At 49.8% G+C, this 18922-nt stretch overlaps 1 protein-coding gene across 1 annotated transcript in view; it reads left to right on the top strand.

Moving 5' to 3' along the window:
• The window catches only part of LOC132591068 (bactericidal permeability-increasing protein-like), a 50179-nt gene that overhangs the window by 12538 nt on the left and 18719 nt on the right, over nucleotides 1-18922 (top strand). Inside the window, exons 3-7 of the mRNA XM_060263957.1 lie at nucleotides 429-560; nucleotides 4726-4881; nucleotides 7498-7561; nucleotides 14017-14080; nucleotides 17409-17500. Of these exons, the coding sequence (XP_060119940.1) occupies nucleotides 429-560; nucleotides 4726-4881; nucleotides 7498-7561; nucleotides 14017-14080; nucleotides 17409-17500 (508 nt within the window). The remainder of the gene's footprint in view (nucleotides 1-428; nucleotides 561-4725; nucleotides 4882-7497; nucleotides 7562-14016; nucleotides 14081-17408; nucleotides 17501-18922) is intronic.

Below are 18922 nucleotides of genomic sequence, written 5' to 3'. Positions count from 1 at the left end.
CCAGTGGCCCCTCCAGTCCAACACTCTGTGTCACATAAGAACATAAGAAAAGCTCTGTTTGATCAGGCCAGGGGCCCATCCAGTCCAACACTCTGTGTCACATAAGAACAGAAGAGAAGCCCTGTTGGATCAGGCCAGTGGCGCATCCAGTCCAACACTCTGTGTCACATAAGAACATAAGAGAGAACAAAACTTCAAGAATTCTTCACAATACACATCCGGTTATCACATGATTATCTATTCAGGCACTGCACATTACAGCGTTCCTTAAAGTCGCAGACATCCTATCCATAATGAAATATTTCAACAATATTCTCAGAGAAGACAAGACAAATCCCAGCCATTGCTCAAACCGCCCTGGCCCCCGCTTGTGCACTTGCGAGCTGCCTTTCCATCCCGACCACTTTCTCCTTCCTCTCCCTCTGCAGTTTGAGCATCAAGTCCTTCCAGCTGCCGAGCTCGACGATCGCGCCCGTCCCGAACGTGGGCCTTAAAGTCTCCGTCACCGATGCCTTCACCGAGGTCTTGGGGAAGTGGAAGGTGAAGAAGAAGCGGGTGCTGTAAGTCCGTGCTCACTTCCCACCGTTGAACAGCCGCTGAGCCAAAGAGATAGCTGGCAGAAGCTGCTCTTGCACACAGGCATAAGATTGGCCCCGCTGGCTCAGACTCTTTCCAGCTGGCCGCAGTGGCTGGCCCTGGGGTGCCCACTGGCATCCCTTCCGCTTCATCCTCAACAGGGTTCCCTCCCCCAGCAGGAACGCAGTTCCGGCTGGCTTGGTTTGGGGTGAGCCAGTTTGGTGTAGTGGTTAAGTGTGCAGACTCTTATCTGGGAGAACCGGGTTTGATTCCCCACTTCTCCACTTGCACCTGCTGGAATGGCCTTGGGTCAGCCGTGGCTCTGGCAGAGGTTGTCCTTGAAAGGGCAGCTGTTGTGAGAGCCCTCTCCAGCCCCACCCACCTCACAGGGTGTCTGTTGTGGGGGAGGAAGGTAAAGGAGATTGTGAGCCGCTCTGAGACTCTTCGAAGTGGAGGGCGGGATATAAATCCAATATCTTCTTCTTCAGCTTCTTGGTGTCAGGGGGTGTGGTCAGGGGATGCAAATGAGTTCCTGCTGGGCTTTTTCTACAAAAAATGACCTGACCCTCAGCATCCAGTATTCAGAGGGAAGGCCGTCACGGCTCATAGCCACTAGGTGTATTTATTTCTTTGTGGTTCAAGGTGGCTTACAGTAATAGTGGATCATAGGTTAATATAAGAACATAAGAGAAGCCATGTTGGATCCGGCCGGTGGCCCCTCCAGTCCAACACTCTGTGTCACATAAGAACATAAGAGAAGCCCTGTTGGATCAGGCCAATGGCCCCTCCAGTCCAACACTCTGTGTCACATAAGAACATAAGAGAAGCCCTGTTGGATCAGGCCAATGGCCCCTCCAGTCCAACACTCTGTGTCACATAAGAACATAAGAGAAGCCCTGTTGGATCAGGCCAATGGCCCCTCCAGTCCAACACTCTGTGTCACATAAGAACATAAGAGAAGCCCTGTTGGATCAGGCCAATGGCCCCTCAAGTCCAACACTCTGTGTCACATAAGAACAGAAGAGAAGCCCTATTGGATCAGGCCAATGGCCCTTCCAGTCCAACACTCTGTGTCACATAAGAACATAAGAGAGGCATGTTGGATCAGGCCAGTGGCCCCTCCAGTCCAACACTCTGTGTCACATAAGAACATAACAGAAGCCCTGTTGGATCAGGCCAGTCGCCCATCCAGTCCAACACTCTGTGTCACATAAGAACATAAGAGAAGCCCTGTTGGATCAGGCCAGTCACCCATCCAGTCCAACACTCTGTGTCACATAAGAACAGAAGAGAAGCCCTGTTGGATCAGGCCAGTGGCCCCTCCAGTCCAACACTCTGTGTCACATAAGAACATAAGAGAAGCCCTGTTGGATCAGGCCAGTGGCTCCTCCAGTCCAACACTCTGTGTCACATAAGAACATAAGAGAAGCCCTGTTGGATCAGGCCAGTCGCCCATCCAGTCCAACACTCTGTGTCACATAAGAACATAAGAGAAGCCCTGTTGGATCAGGCCAGTTGCCCATCCAGTCCAACACTCTGTGTCACATAAGAACATAAGAGAAGCCCTGTTGGATCAGGCCAACGGCCCCTCCAGTCCAACACTCTGTGTCACATAAGAACATAAGAGAAGCCTTGTTGGATCAGGCCAACGGCCCATCCAGTCCAACACTCTGTGTCACATAAGAACATAAGAGAAGCCTTGTTGGATCAGGCCAACGGCACATCCAGTCCAACACTCTGTGTCACATAAGAACATAAGAGAAGCCCTGTTGGATCAGGCTAATGGCCCATCCAGTCCAACACTTTGTGTTACACAGTGGTCAAAAAACCCAGGTGCCATCAGGAGATCCACCAGTGGGGCCAGGACACTAGAAGCCCTCCCACTGTGCCCCCCCAAGCACCAAGAATACAGAGCAACCCTGCCCCAGACAGAGAGTTCCAACAATAAGCTGTGACTAATAGCAGCTGATGGACCTCTGCTCCATATGTTTATCCAGTCTCCTCTTGAAGCTGGCTATGCTTGTAGCCGCCACCATCTCCTGTGGCAGTGAATTCCACGTGTTAATCACCTTTTGGGTGAAGAAGTACTTCCTTTTATCAGTTCTAGCCCGACTGCTCAGCAATTTCATTGAATGCCCACGAGTTCTCGTATTGTGCGAAAGGAAGAAAAGGACTCCTTTCTCTGCCTTCTCCCTGCCATCTCTCTGTCTTGTGCTGTCAGCCACATCCACACGTGGCTGCCGATTTCGCTGTCGCCGTATGGCCTTTTCCATGCGGGAAGTTACTGCAGCACACCATTCGTCAGTGTGCGGAGGCCACCTCTGAGAGGCATAGCTCCACAAGGGGCTCTTGTCTGTGGAAGCTGATCATAGAATCATAGAGTTGGAAGGGGCATCTAGTCCAACCCTCTTTGTTAGTCTTCTGTTTATTTTAGTGTCGTCGTACTGCCTGGCATTCCTCTGCTTCTGTTAATGGGATTCACGTGTCACCAAAATGCAAAATGCACTTTGCCAGAATTCCTTGTATTACTTTGCTCCTGTTAATGGTATTTGCACTTTACCTCCCAAGGTGGGCTCCAGTTCCCTCAGGTGGGTTGTGGCTGGGCGGGTTGATGCCCCTCCACCTCTGGTGCCCAAGGCAGCGGCACGCAGCTGCCCAATGAACAGGCTGTCCCTGCATGAGCTCGCCAGTCAGGACACCTCAGCTGCCCCCCTGCAACTTGGGAATCACCCCGCTGGCCTGCTCTGCAGGGTTGTTGTGGGAGTTGTGACGCAGTACTATGTGCAGAACACTCAATAGCGCTACTAAACCCTATTATTATATTCAAAACCACAAAACCATTGCAGAATGCAGAGGTCTTTCTGTGATGGGAGTTTGGGAAGTAGTTCCTTATGCATTTTTTTTTTTTAAAGATTCCAAAGGGAACCCACCAAGGTTTATCCAGGTGTCAGCGCGGGACATCAGTCTTGGAATGTACAAATGACTAATCTGTCCTTCGTGCTTTTGGACATGTGCACAATGGGTCTCCATACAAGGTTGTCCTTGAAAGGGCAGCTTCTGGGAGAGCCCTCTCAGCCCCACCCACCTCACAGGGTGTCTGTTGTGGGGAAGGAAGGGAAAAGAGATTGTAGGCCGCTCTGAGACTCTGTCCTTGAAAGGGCAGTTGCTGTGAGAGCCCTCTCCAGCCCCACTCACCTCACAGGGTGTCTGTTGTGGGGGAGGAAGGGAAAGGAGATTGTAGGCCGCTCTGAGACTCTGTCCTTGAAAGGGCAGTTGCTGTGAGAGCCCTCTCCAGCCCCACTCACCTCACAGGGTGTCTGTTGTGGGGGAGGAAGGGAAAGGAGATTGTGAGCCACTCTGAGACTCTGTCCTTGAAAGGGCAGCTGCTGTGAGAGCCCTCTCAGCCCCACCCACCTCACAGGGTGTCTGTTGTGGGGGAGGAAGGTAAAGGAGATTGTAGGCCGCTCTGAGACTCTGTCCTTGAAAGGGCAGTTGCTGTGAGAGCCCTCTCCAGCCCCACTCACCTCACAGGGTGTCTGTTGTGGGGGAGGAAGGTAAAGGAGATTGTAGGCCGCTCTGAGACTCTGTCCTTGAAAGGGCAGTTGCTGTGAGAGCCCTCTCCAGCCCCACTCACCTCACAGGGTGTCTGTTGTGGGGGAGGAAGGGAAAGGAGATTGTGAGCCACTCTGAGACTCTGTCCTTGAAAGGGCAGCTGCTGTGAGAGCCCTCTCAGCCCCACCCACCTCACAGGGTGTCTGTTGTGGGGGAGGAAGGGAAAGGAGATTGTGAGCCGCTCTGAGACTCTTCAGAGTGGAGGGCGGGATATAAATCCAATATCTTCATCTTCTTCTTCATCTTCTTCATACTCCCAGGTAACTACATCCTGCTATTGAACATCTGGGCCTAGATTGGGGGTCACAGGGGAAGGAGAGGGGGGTAGTTGTGAATTTCCTGCCTTGCACAGGGGGTTAGACTAGATGACCCCTGAGGTTCCTCCCAGCTCTACGTTTCTGCTGGGAATGAGGAGAGGCCCCTGGCTCGCTCGTGGGTGACCCTGTACCCTTCCATTGTTCTAGCTTGTTTTCCCAGCTAGGCCAGCTCTGCTCTTCTGCTCGTGAAAATCCTTTGTTGCTTGGTGTCTCCAAACAGAAGTGACCACGGCTCATTTGACCTGAAGGTCGAGGGAATCTCCATCTCCGTGGGTTTGAGGCTGGGCAACGATTCTGCCGGGAAGCCCACTGCTTCCACCTCTGAGTGCAGTGCCCACATCGCCAATCTCCGAGTGCACATTTATGGCAAGCGGAGGTATGTATGTTGACCTGGCCCTGGCTTAGATGGCCCAGGATAGCTGGATCTCACCTGATCTCAGAAGCTAAGCACGTTGGGCCTGGTTTAGGACTTGGGTGGGAGACCACTGAGAAAGTCCAGTGTTGCTACTCATATCGCCTACTGCCAAATCCTTTAGCTGGAGATGCCGGGGATTGAACACGGAAACTTTTGCACGCCAAACGGGTTTTACCACAGAGCCACAGCCCCTCCTGGGACAGGCAACAGTAAGCTGTGAGAACCAGTTTGATGTAGTGGTTAAGTGCACAGATTCTTATCTGGGAGAACCAAGTTTGATTCCCCACTCCTTGGCTTGCAGCTGCTGGAATGGCCTTTGGTCAGCCATAGTGGTAAAGTGCACAGATTCTTATCTGGGAGAACCAAGTTTGATTCCCCACTCCTTGGCTTGCAGCTGCTGGAATGGCCTTGGGTCAGCCATAGTGGTAAAGTGCGCAGATTCTTATCTGGGAGAATCAAGTTTGATTCCCCACTCCTTGGCTTGCAGCTGCTGGAATGGCCTTGGGTTAGCCATAGTGGTGAAGTGCGCAGATTCTTATCTGGGAGAACCAAGTTGGATTCCCCACTCCTCGTCTTGCAGCTGCTGGAATGGCCTCGGGTCAGCCATAGTGGTTAAGTGCACAGATTCCTATCTGGGAGAACCAAGCTTGATTTCCCACCCCTCAACATACACCAGTTGATGTGACCTATTTGGGTCAGCCACAAGTTCTCTCGAGGCTGTTCTGCTCAAAAGCAGTTTCTGTCAGAGCTCTTTCAGCCCCACCTGCCTCACAGGGTATCTGTTGTGGGGAGGGGAAGGGAAAGGAGATTGTAATCCACTCTGAGACTCCTTTGGCTAGCAAAGGGTGGGTTATAAATCCAATCTCTTCTTCTTCTTCCATTTATTTGCCGAAATTTGGATGGCCCAGGCTAGCTGGATCTCCGCAGATCTTGGAAGCTAAGCAGAGTCAACCCAGGTTTGTATCTGGATGGGAGACCACTGAGGGATTCCCGGGCTGCCACACAAGGGCAGGCAATGGCCAACCAACTCTGATTGTCTCCTGCCTTCAGGGCCTCTAATAAGTTGTTTAAACTTGACTTGACTTTGCTTTTGGGTTTGGATGATATTATCGTTTTTAGGAGAGAGACCTGTGAGAAGAAGTATTGGATTTGGCCTGGTCCATTTTGAGCAGTAGCGGCCCTCGTTTGGGGCAGGAGCTCACGGGAACGGAGCTCCGAAACCTCTAAATTTCATCGTGTTCTTTCTTTCTTATCTCCCTCCTCGAAGATTTGCTTCTGGGCTCCGTTGTTCAACCCCCCCCCTATGAGCTTTTTGCCCTGACGAGAGCAGAATCTGGCCTTCCTTCCCTAAGGGCATGGGTACATCTTGCTGTTTTAAAAGCCTGGAAAAATAACAGACCGACCACATCTGACTCGTTCAGTCAATTGGCTTTTAATTTATTGTTATCTAAAGTTCCAGAGCGCCTTAGCTTCTTTAACAATTTACTTGTGAAATATTCCATTCCTGATGACCTTCTTGCTGTCTCAGTAGACAATCGACATCTCAGAGACGGGATATTTAAGTGCGATGCCACGTTAGACAGACATTCAATTTTAAAATGTCAGTCAGCACTTTGGTTTAAACTATTTAAGCATGATCATTTTAGGTCTCCCTACTTGGTTAGAATAGCTAACCACAACCTCAGAGTTGCCTTCACATCCTTGCGCTTTGAAACAATGCCGACGGCAGTGCTCACTGGCCGTTATAGTAAAATCCCTAAGGAACAGCGTCTTTGTATCTGTGGCTTTCCCGTGAGTGAGGATTTACCTCATTACATTTTTACCTGTCCATTGTACGCTCAACCCAGGGTAGAAATTCTCTCCGGGATATTAACTAATCTACACACCTATTCAGATCCCGAGAAGATTGTATTTCTGTTAGCTGATGTCGATGCTAATATATGAGCATTTTGCCGAACTCTTCAGAGCGGAAAAACTTTCGAATATTTTTATCCCCACAAAAAAAAAGGGGGGGGAATAACCAAAACACAGAAAGCGGAGAGATGGAAATCTTCCTCGTGCCACGGTGGCCGCGTTTTTGTTGTTCAGTCGCACAGTCGAGTCCGACTCTTTGCGACCCCGTGGACGAAGTCCACATAGGAGGACGCAATTTTAAAAGTACGATGGGAGTCAGGTTTTAGGATGACGATGATCATCCCGGAAGCATTTTTAAGGCGGATGCTGAGCTGATCTCATTGAGCGCACCTCCCGGTGAGGTCAGGGCTGTGTGGCGGAGGCAAATGAGTCGTGCTAATGAGCTCCAGCACCTCTTTTTCTACAAAATGACCTCTGAGTGGGAGGGATGGTGGCTCTGTGGTAGAGCATCTGCTTGGGCCCAGGTTCAATCCCCCGGCATCTCCAACTAAAAGGGGCCAGGCAAATAGGTGTGAAAAACCTTAGCTTGAGACCCTGGAGAGCCCCTGCCAGTCTGAGTAGACAAGACTGACTTTGATGGACAGAGGGGCACCTTCTTTGGACTGCTGAGCTGGAACCGCCCCCTTCCGCCCAATACATACTATGTTTCCTGTCTTTCCACAGCTGGTTGTACCATCTCTTTACCAGCAAAATTGAGTCCGCCTTCAGGAAGTCCATGGAGGACCAGGTAAAGCCAATGGAGGGGGGTGGGGTGGACTTCAAAAGGTTCTCATGAACATACAAAGCGGCCTGATAGCAAGGCAGATCCTTGCTCTCAGTCAGAGTTGCCCACTAAGAGCGTAAGAGAAGCCCTGTTGGATCAGGCCAGTGGCCCATCCAGTCCAACACTCTGTGTCACATAAGAACATAAGAGAAGCCCTGTTGGATCAGGCCAGTGGCCCCTCCAGTCCAACACTCTGTGTCACATAAGAACAGAAGAGAAGCCCTGTTGGGTCAGGCCAATGGCCCCTCCAGCCCAACACTCTGTGTCACATAAGAACATAAGAGAAACCCTGTTGGATCAGGCCAATGGCCCATCCAGTCCAACACTCTGTGTCACATAAGAACATAAGAGAAGCCATGTTGGATCAGGCCAACGGCCCATCAAGTCCAACACTCTGTGTCACACAGTGGCAAAAAATGTTATATACACACATACACTGTGGCTAATAGCCACTGATGGACCTGTGCTCCATATTTTTATCTAAACCCCTCTTGAAGGTGGCTATACTTGTGGCCGCCACCACCTCCTGTGGCAGTGAATTCCACATGTTAATCACCCTTTGGGTGAAGAAGTACTTCCTTTTATCCGTTTTAACCTGTCTGCTCAGCAATTTCATCGAATGCCCACGAGTTCTTGTATTGTGAGAAAGGGAGAAAAGTACTTCTTTCTCTACTTTCTCCATTCCATGCATTATCTTGTAAACCTCTATCATGTCACCCCGCAGTCGACGTTTCTCCAAGCTAAAAAGTCCCAAGCGTTTCAACCTTTCTTCATAGGGAAAGTGCTCCAGCCCTTTAATCATTCTAGTTGCCCTTCTCTGGACTTTCTCCAATGCTATAATATCCTTTTTGAGGTGCAGCGACCAGAACTGCACACAGTACTCCAAATGAGACCGCACCATCGATTTATACAGGGGCATGATGATACTAACTTCAAAAGGTTCTCATGAACATACAAAGCGGCCTGATAGCAAGGCAGATCCTTGCTCTCAGTCAGAGTTGCCCACTAAGAGCGTAAGAGAAGCCCTGTTGGATCAGGCCAGTGGCCCCTCCAGTCCAACACTCTGTGTCACATAAGAACATAAGAGAAACCCTGTTGGATCAGGCCAGTGGCCCATCCAGTCCAACACTCTGTGTCACATAAGAACATAAGAGAAGCCCTGTTGGATCAGGCCAGTGGCCCCTCCAGTCCAACACTCTGTGTCACATAAGAACATAAGAGAAGCCCTGTTGGATCAGGCCAGTGGCCCCTCCAGTCCAACACTCTGTGTCACATAAGAACATAAGAGAAGCCCTGTTGGATCAGGCCAGTGGCCCATCCAGTCCAACACTCTGTGTCACATAAGAACATAAGAGAAGCCCTGTTGAATCAGGCCAGTGGCCCCTCCAGTCCAACACTCTGTGTCACATAAGAACAGAAGAGAAGCCCTGTTGGGTCAGGCCAATGGCCCCTCCAGCCCAACACTCTGTGTCACATAAGAACATAAGAGAAACCCTGTTGGATCAGGCCAATGGTCCATCCAGTCCAACACTCTGTATCACATAAGAACATAAGAGAAGCCCTGTTGGATCAGGCCAATGGCCCCTCCAGTCCAACACTCTGTGTCACATAAGAACATAAGAGAAGCCCTGTTGGATCAGGCCAATGGCCCCTCCAGTCCAACACTCTGTGTCACATAAGAACATAAGAGAAGCCCTGTTGGATCAGGCCAATGGTCCGTCCAGTCCAACACTCTGTGTCACATAAGAACATAAGAGAAGCCCTGTTGGATCAGGCCAATGGTCCATCCAGTCCAACGCTCTGTGTCACATAAGAAAAGCCATGTTGGATTAGGCCAATGGTCCATCCAGTCCAACGCTCTGTGTTACACAATGGCCCAAAAAAACCCAGGTGCCATCAGGAGGTCCACCAGTGGGACCGGGACACTAGAAGCCCTCCCTTGTGCTTCCCCTCAAGCACCAAGAATACAGAGCATCACTGCCCTGGACATAAGGACATCAGAGAAGCCATGCTGGATCAGGCCAATGACCCATCCAGTCCCACACTCTGTGTCACACAGTGGCCAAAAAACCCCAGGTGCCATCAAGAGGTCCACCAGTGGGGCCAGGACACTAGAAGTCCTCCCACTGTCCCCCCACAAGCACCAAGAATACACAGCATCACTGCCCCAGACATAAGAACATAAGAGAAGCCATGCTGGATCAGGCCAGTGGCCCATCCAGTCCAACATTCTGTGTCACACAGCGGCCAAAAAACCCAAGGGCCATCAGGTAGTCCATCAGTGGGGCCAGGACACTAGAAGCTCTCCCACTCCCCCCCCCCCACAAGCACCAAGAATAAAGAGCATCACCACCCCAGATAGAGAGTTCCATCAATAGATTGTGGCTCATAGCCGCTGATGGACCTCTGCTCCAGATGTTGATCCAATCGTGAAGCTGTCTAAGCTGTGCCACTGCCTGAGAGATGGGGAGGGACTCCCCCCCCCCAGGCAAGGAAGGAATGAAGACCCAGAGTGCCAGAAAGGGCCAGGTGACGGGGCGGGGGGGGGAGCGATGCATTGCCATGGGGACGGCTCCCCCCACTGGCCTGGCTGCTTGCTGACATGGCTGGGGTTGTGCCCACCCCACTTGGGGCAGCTGCCCTTTGCTTGGACCAAGTGCGAGCAGTAATTCTGGGTCCCATCTTGGACTTTTGCCCAGGGCCCCAGAATCCCCACAACCGCCCCATACTCCGAACTCCCTTCCCTGCTCAACCACAGCTGACAAGTCTGTTTGCTCCTTGCTCACGTCACTGAAACAGGTGTTCATAGAATCATAGAATTGGAAGGGACGCCCAAGGTCATCGAGTCCAACCCCCTGCCCAATGCAGGAACTTCACAAATCCCTCCCCCTAAGTTTATAGACTGAAAGAGCCCCGTGGCACAGAGAGGTAAAGCTGCAGTACTGCAGTCCTAAACTCTGCTCAGGACCTGAGTTCGATTCTGGCAGAAGCTGCGTTCAGGTAGCCGGCCCGAGGTTGACTCAGCCTTCCATCCTTCCGAGGTCGGTCAAAGGAGTCCCCAGCTTGCTGGGGGGGGGGGAGTGTAGATGACTGGGGAAGGCAAGGGCAAACCACCTTGTAAAAAGTCTGCCGTGAAAACGTCATGATGTGACGTCACCCCAGAGGGACGGTGGCTCAGTGCTAGAGCACCTGCTTGGTAAGCAGAAGGTCCCAGGTTCAATCCCTGGCATCTCCAAAAAAGGGTCCTGGCAAATAGGTGTGAAAAACCTCAGCTTGAGACCCTGGAGAGCCACTGCCAGTCTGAGAAGACGATGGCCCAAGGGTCTGACTTTGATGGCCCAAGGGTCTGTTTCAGTATAAGGCAGCTTCATATGTTCAGTTGGAAACGATTGGTGCTTGCGCACGGGACCATCTTTTTAAGTTTATGGAATGGGCACTGCTGTGTTTGGGGCCTCACAAATCAAACCAGCCCACCCCAATTCAAGAAGGCCTTTTAGCTGGGAAGATGCTGGCACAGCTGGGGCAGAAATGCACGCCCCTGATTAGGCAGGCCTTTCTCTAAGGGAGGGGGCCGCCTCCAACAGAGGCATCTTTTGCTCCTCATAAAAGCCGGCTGGCAGGCAGCCTGGGCCAGCACATGTAGACCGGCTGTTTGCAATAATTGCTACATGGCTCTTTGGCACCGGCTGCTGCGTCTGAGGGCGCAGGGAAGACTGGTGACAATCGCTGACTCTCAAATAAAAACAGACAGCGTTTGAACACCACCTGCAGGTGAACTGTCTGGATTTGGTGCCATCTAGCGGACAGCAAAGCAAAGAGGACCTAAAGAGCCTCTTGTTGAGGGGGAAAGAGGAGAGCGCAAAAGTAGGCTTGAAACTCAACATCGAAAAAACTAAGCTCATGGCATCTGGCCCCATCACACCTTGGCAAATAGAAGGGGAAGACATGGAGGCAGTGACAGACTTCGCATTCCTGGGATCCGAGATCACTGCAGATGGTGGCTGTAGCCATGAAATTAAAAGACGTTTGCTCCTTGGGAGGACAGCTATGGAGAACCTGGGCAGTAGAATAAAAAGTAGAGACATCACCCTGCAAACAAAAGTCCGTGTAGTCAAAGCGATGGTATTCCCGGTAGTAATGTATGGCTGTGAGAGCTGGACCATAAGGAAGGCTGAGTGCAGAAGAATAGATGCTTTTGAGCTGTGGTGCTGGAGAAGACTCTTGAGAATCCCTTGGACTGCAAGAAGATCTAATCAGTCAGTCCAAAGGGAAATCAACCCAGACTGTTCCCTGGAAGGGCAGATGCTGAAGCTGAAGCTCCAATACTTTGGCTCCCAAATGAGAAGGGAGCACTCACTAGAGAAAACCCTGATGCTGGGAAAGACATCACCCTGTCAACAAAAGTCCATATAGTCAAAGCAATGATATTCCCAGTAGTAATGTATGGCTGTGAGAGTTGGACCATAAGGAAGGCCGAGCGCAGAAGAATACGTGCTTTTGAGCTGTGGTGCTGGAGAAGACTCTTGAGAATCCCTTGGACTGCAAGAAGATCCAGTCAGTCAGTCCAAAGGGAAATCAGCCCTGGCTGTTCCCTGGAAGAACAGATGCTGAAGCTCAAATACTTTGGCTCCCAAATGAGAAGGGGGCACTCCCTGGAGAAGACCCTGATGCTGGGAAAGACAGAAGGCAAAAGAAGAAGGGGACGGCAACAGTCTGGGTTGATTTCCATTAGGACTGACTGACTGGATCTTCTTGCAGTCCAAGGGACTCTCAAGAGTCTTCTCCAGCACCACAGCTCAAAAGCATCTGTTCTTCTGCGCTCAGCCTTCCTTATGGTCCAGCTCTCACAGCCATACATTACTACTGAGAATACCATCGCTTTGACTATATGGGCTTTTGTTGGCAGGGTGATGTCTTTCCCAGCAACAGCAAGTGCTCCCTTCTCATTCGGTGGCCAAAGTATTTGAGCTTCAGTCCAAAGGACTCTCAAGATTCTTCTCCAGCGCCACATCTCAAAAGCATCTATTCTTCTGTCTTCGGCCTTCATTATGGCCCAACTCTCACAGCCATACAATACAATTATATTATAAAAGGAAATGCCATTTAATACTATAAACATCTAAATTTAGTAGGAAATTAAGGATAGACTACAAAAAATAACCCTGTCCATATTTCTTTGTTTCTTCCCTAAGCCGATAAACCCATCCTACTCAGTTTGATTATTGCCTCTCAGCGAAAATAGACAAGCAAACGTACAAACGTCAATTTAACTCTTTTGTGACGGAAACGGCAACTTCGAGCAGCTAATAATATCCCCACAAAGTGCCTTGCTGGTTTCCATCGATTCGGCACATATGAAGCAAGCTGGATCTGATCCTGGATCCCCACTGCATTGAGTACCGTGGCCAGTGACCTAGAATTGCTGGGTGCCACTCTCCTGCCAGAGAGACAGATGTTTACCAGCACGGATATTATAGCGTTGGAAAAGTGCAGAAAAGGGCAACTGGAATGATTAAAGAGTTGGAAAACTTTCCCTGTGAAGAAAGGTTGAAATGCTTGGGGCTCTTTAGCTTGGAGAAACGTCGACTGCAGGGTGACATGATAGAGGTTTACAAGATTAGGCATGGGACGGAGAAAGTAGAGAAAGAAGGACTTTTCTCCCTTTCTCACAATACAAGAACTCGTGGGCATTTGATGAAATTGCTGAGCAGACAGGTTAAAACGGATAAAAGAAAGTCCTTCTTCACCCAAAGAGTGATTAACATGTGGAATTCACTGCCACAGGAGGTGGTGGTGGCCACAAGCATAGCGGGGTTTAGATAAAAATATGGAGCAGAGGTCCATCAGTGGCTATTAGCCACAGTGTGTTTCCAACATGGCTTCTCTTATGTTCTTATGTGACACAGAGTGTTGGACTGGAGGGCCACTGGCCTGATCCAACAGGGCTTCTCTTATGTTCTTATGTGACACAGAGTGTTGGACTGGATGGGCCATTGGCCTGATCCAGCATGGCTTCTCTTATGTTCTTATATGGAGCAGAGGTCCATCAGTTGCTATTAGCCACAGTGTATTGTTGGAACTCTCTGTCTGGGGCAGTGATGCTCTGTATTCTTGTGCTTGGGGGGGGGGCACAGTGGGAAGGCTTCTAACCACACTGGTGGACCTCCTGATGGCACTTGTTTTTTTGGCCACTGTGTGACACAGAGTGTTGGACTGGAGGGGCCACTGGCCTGATCCTACAGGGCTTCTCTTAGGTTCTTATGTGACACAGAGTGTTGGTCTGGATGGGCCACTGGCCTGATCCAACATGGCTTCTCTTATGTTCTTATGTGACACAGAGTGTTGGACTGGATGGGCCACTGGCCTGATCCAACATGGCTTCTCTTATGTTCTTATGTTCTCCCTGCTCTCTCTCACAGGTCTGCAAAGAGGTCTCCAGCTCTGTCAGCTCCGAACTAGAGCCCTATCTGCAGACTCTGCCAGGTAAGGGGTATCCCAGACAAGGACAGGAACAAGCCTTAGGCCAGCAGGAGGAAGGAGTGTCCTTGCAAGACAGGTGGACCAGGACTCCACACCCTGCCCTGTCTCTCTATCTGGCTTCTGTAGCCTTGGAGAAGGTGGAGGGACCCTGTGTCTTCTGCCCTTCTGCTGAGAGAGGAGGGCACTTTTGGTTCTTGGCAGTGGGATCATTGTGGAGAACTTCAGTTGCCAGGTCTAATACAAAAAATACCTGGGGACTTGGGTGGAGCCAGGAGTCATTGAGGGTGGAGCCAGGAGCAAGGGTGTGACAAGCCTAATTGAACCCCAAAGGGAGTTCTGGCCATCATATTGAAAGGGACCACTGCACACCTTTTAAAGTGGCCAAGTGCAAAGTAATGCACATTGGGGCCATGAATCCCAGCTACAAATACAAGTTGATGGGGTGTGAACTGGCAGAGACTGACCAAGAGAGAGGTCTTGGGGTCGTGGTAGACAACTCACTGAAAATGTCAAGACAGTGTGCGTTTGCAATAAAAAAGGCCAACACCATGCTGGGAATTATTAGGAAAGGAATTGAAAACAAATCAGCCAGTATCATAATGCCCCAGTATAATCGATGGTGCGGTCTCATTTGGAGTACTGTGTGCAGTTCTGGTTGCCGCACCTCAAAAAGGATATTATAGCATTGGAGAAAGTCCAGAAAAGGGCAACTAGAATGATTAAAGGTTTGGAACACTTTCCCTATGAAGAAAGCCTGAAATGTTTGGGGCTCTTTAGCTTGGAGAAACGCTTGGGGCTCTTTAGCTTGGAGACTGCGGGGTGACATGATAGAGGTTTACAAGATTATGCATGGGATGGAGAAAGTAGAGAAAGAAATACTTTTCTCCCTTTCTCACAATACAAGAACTCGTGGGCATTCAATGAAATTGCTGAGCAGTCGGGTTAAAATGGATAAAAGGAAGTCCTTCTTTACACCAAAGGGTGATTAACATGTGGAATTCACTGCCACAGGAAGTGGTGGCGGCTACAAGCATAGCCAGCTTTAAGAGGGGATTGGATAAAAATATGGAGCAGAGGTCCATCAGGGCTATTAGCCACAGTGTGTGTGTGTGTGTATATATATACATATATATGTGTGTATATATATCTTGGCCACTGTGTGACCCAGATTGTTAGACTGGATGGGCCATTGACCTGATCCAGCATGGCTTCTCTTATGTTCTTAAATGCCTTCCCTCCACTGGAAATAATGAAGGATAGGGGCACCTTCTGTGGGGCTGATAGAATCGGACCCCCTGGGCCAATCTTTTTGAAACTTGGAAGGTCTTTTGGGGAGAGGCATCGGATGCTATGCTGCAAATGTGGTGCCTTTGCTTCAAAAAACAGCCCCCCGCGAGCCCCAGATACCCACGGATCAATTCTTCATTATACCCTATGGGAATTGGTCTCCATAGGGAATACTAGCGCTCCCAGAAGACATTTCTGATGACCCTGAAGCGGGGGGAGGGCCTCCTAACTGAGGCATCTCCTGCTCCCACATGGGAATTAAGTAACCCAATAACAATAGAGAATCACAGATAAATGACTAGCAGGGGAGCCCCTAAGGGTTCTGTGACTAAAGCGGCCTCCAAAATGCTCAACCAAATTCTCATTAAAGTTTATAACAGAAACATAAACAAACACTTAGAGCAATCAATTGTACATAAGATGAAGTCATACAATATGCACAGCCTTTCTTGGGACCAGTACTCCTTCAAATGGTTACAACCAAGAACTGGCAAAGTAGAGTCTTCTTCACGAATCAAACTGCTGCAGAAAAAAAGCCAGCAGTAGCAGACAGCTACGAAGGCGGCGCCTCTCTGCCTCCGTTTCTCTGAAGCTTCCACAGGCTTAATGCAAAAAATTACAGAATTGACAATGGAACTCAATCCTTCAAGTGCAATGTAAGTGATGTTTTCTACAGCAGTTTGATCTGTGAAGAAGACTCTATCTTGCCAGTTCTTGGTTGAAACCATTTGAAGGCGTACTGGTCCCAAGAAAGACTGTGCATATTATAGAACTTCACCTATTTTGTCCTTTCTAAGGACCATGCATATTGTATGATTTCATCTTATGTACAATTTATGGCTCTAAGTGTTTGTTTCTGTTTCTGTTATAAACTTTAATGAGAATTTTGTTGAGCATTTTGGAGGCCGGTTTAGTCACAGAACCCTTAGGGGCTCCCTTGCTACCCACATGGGAATTGGCAACCTTATGGAGAATATAGAGAGCCAGTTTGGTGTAGTGTGGTTAAGTGTGCGGACTCTTATCTGGGAGAACCGGGTTTGATTCCCCACTCCTCCACTTGCACCTGCTAGCATGGCCTTGGGTCAGCCATAGCTCTGGCAGAGGTTGTCCTTGAAAGGGCAGCTGCTGTGAGAGCGCTCTCCAGCCCCACCCACCTCACAGGGTGTCTGTTGTGGGGGAGGAAGGTAAAGGAGATTGTGAGCCGCACTGAGACTCTTCGGAGTGGAGGACAGGATATAAATCCAATATCTTCATCTACCTCACAGGGTGTCTGTTGTGGGGGAGGAAGGGAAAAGAGATTGTGAGCCGCTCTGAGACTCTTTGGAGTGGAGGGCGGGATATAAATCCAATATCTTCATCTACCTCACAGGGTGTCTGTTGTGGGGGAGGAAGGGAAAGGAGATTGTGAGCCGCTCTGAGACTCTTCGGAGTGGAGGGCGGGATATAAATCCAATATCATCATCATCATCATCATCATCATCATCATCATCATCATCATCATCATCATCATCATCATCATCATCATCATCTTCTTCTTCTTCTTCTTCTTCTTCTTCTTCTTCTTCTTCTTCTTCTTCTTCTTCTTCTTCTTCTTCTTCTTCTTCTTCTTCTTCTTCTTCTTCTTCTTCTTCTTCTTCTTCTTCTTCTTCTTCCCTTTCTGAACCTCCTTCCTAGCCAGAATTTGGAGATCCTCTTTCATGTTATGTCCCACAGGCTGACCCAGCCATGTTCTTTGGAGGCAAAAGACCCCCGGGCCCCGTCTTCAGCTGCAGGAGTGGGCCTAAACCACAGAGGAGAGGACTTTGGCCCAAGGCTCCTGCAGGTTTTGCATGAACAGCCTAGTTGATTACTTGCATCTTTCCGACAAAGCAGGCCTTTCCCTTGAAATTATCCTCGGGGCCAAAGAAGACAAGGAGGGAAGGACCACTCGACCACCTTGAGAGCACCTCTCGGTTCTTTAGCGCCACACTCTGAAGATATTTGGGGGAACCAAGAGCCACACAGCCCGGGGGACAGTCCTCTGACTTCCTCTTCTGTCTTGCAGTCACGGCAAAGATCGACCGGGTGTCCGGGATCGACTACTCCCTCGTTGGTCCCCCTGTTGCCACAAGCGATTGCCTGGATCTGGATCTGAAGGTAGGGAAAGAGGAGGGGGCTGTGGGGAGGAAGGGGTGGGTTGCCATGGCCTGCTTTTCTCTTGAGTAGCCTCCGTGGGGGTCCTCTTGATTGAGTTGCAATTTCCTTTATTCTTCCCCTCCCTTTCCCCCTGTTGTGGGGAGAGGAAGGGAATGGAGATTTGTAAGCCACTCTGAGACTCCTTTGGTTAGCGAAGGATGGGGTATAAATCCAATTTCTTCTTCTTCTTCTTCTTCTTCTTCTTCTTCTTCTTCTTCTTCTTCTTCTTCTTCTTCTTCTTCTTCTTCTTCTTCTTCTTCTTCTTCTTCTTCTTCTTCTTCCCAGTTTGGTGAAGTGTGCAGACTCTTATCTGGGAGAACCAGGTTCGATTCCCCACTCCTCCAGCTGCTGGATCTACATCATTAGGGTTTGTAGAATCTTTCGGGATCAAGTGCTGTGTTCTACTGGAGAAAGTTTTCCTTCCAGACGTTTCGTTCTCAGCTGCGGAGAACATCCTCAGTGGCGTTGCAGCCGGAGCAGGCGCTCAGACCTTCTTGGCTGCTGTGCATTGGATCTACATGCTTGTTGAGGGGAAGCAAAATTAAAAAGTGATGCTTTTTAATTCTCTCTTATGGTCCCATAGAACACAATGGACTTCATACTCAATTTGGTGCCCCCCCCTCCGTCGGCACCCAGGGCAGGCACCCCCCTTTGCCCCCCCTAGATCTGGCCCTGGCTGGAATGGCTTTGGGTCAGCCATAGCTCTCGCAGGAGTTGTCCTTGAAAGGGCAGCTTTCATGAGAGCTCTCTCAGTCCCACCTACCTCACAGGGTGTCTGTTGTGAGGGAAGGAGATAAAGGAGATTGTAAGTTGCTCTGAGACTCTGTTTCAGAGAGAAGGGTGGGGTATAAAACTACGGTCTTCTTCTTCATCGCTTCCTCTTCCTTCTTCTCCTTCTCCTCCTCCTTCTCCTCCCCCACCTCCTCCTCCTCCTTTTATTCTCCTCCTTCTCCTCCTCCTTCTCCTCTTTCTTCTCCTTCTCCTCCTCCTTCTTCTCCTTCTTTTCCTCCTCCTTCTTCTCCTTCTTCTTCTTCTCCTCCTCCTTCTCCTCCTTCTCTTCTCCTCCTCCTCCGTCTCCTCCTTCTCCTCCTCCCCACAACAGACTCCCTGTGAGGCAGGTGAGGCTGAGAGAGTTCTGAGAGAACTGCTCTTGAGAGGAACAGCTCTGAGAGAACTAGGACTAACCCAAGTCCACCCAGCTGGCTGCTTGTGGAGGAGGAGGGGGGGAATCGAACCTGGTTCTCCAGATTAGAGTCCACTGCTCTTCACCAGTACACCAAGCTGGCTCTTTGGAATTTAGGCTTGAATGTTTAAGGTGTTGTTGAATTTTTAGAAAATCTATCTCTTATTTCAAGATTGCCTGGCCTGACCCTTGAAACAGAA

The sequence above is a fragment of the Heteronotia binoei genome, chromosome 2 (genome assembly GCF_032191835.1).
Source record: "Heteronotia binoei isolate CCM8104 ecotype False Entrance Well chromosome 2, APGP_CSIRO_Hbin_v1, whole genome shotgun sequence".
In the NCBI taxonomy this organism is placed as follows: domain Eukaryota; kingdom Metazoa; phylum Chordata; class Lepidosauria; order Squamata; family Gekkonidae; genus Heteronotia; species Heteronotia binoei.
This window is presented reverse-complemented; position numbering and strand designations above follow the sequence as displayed.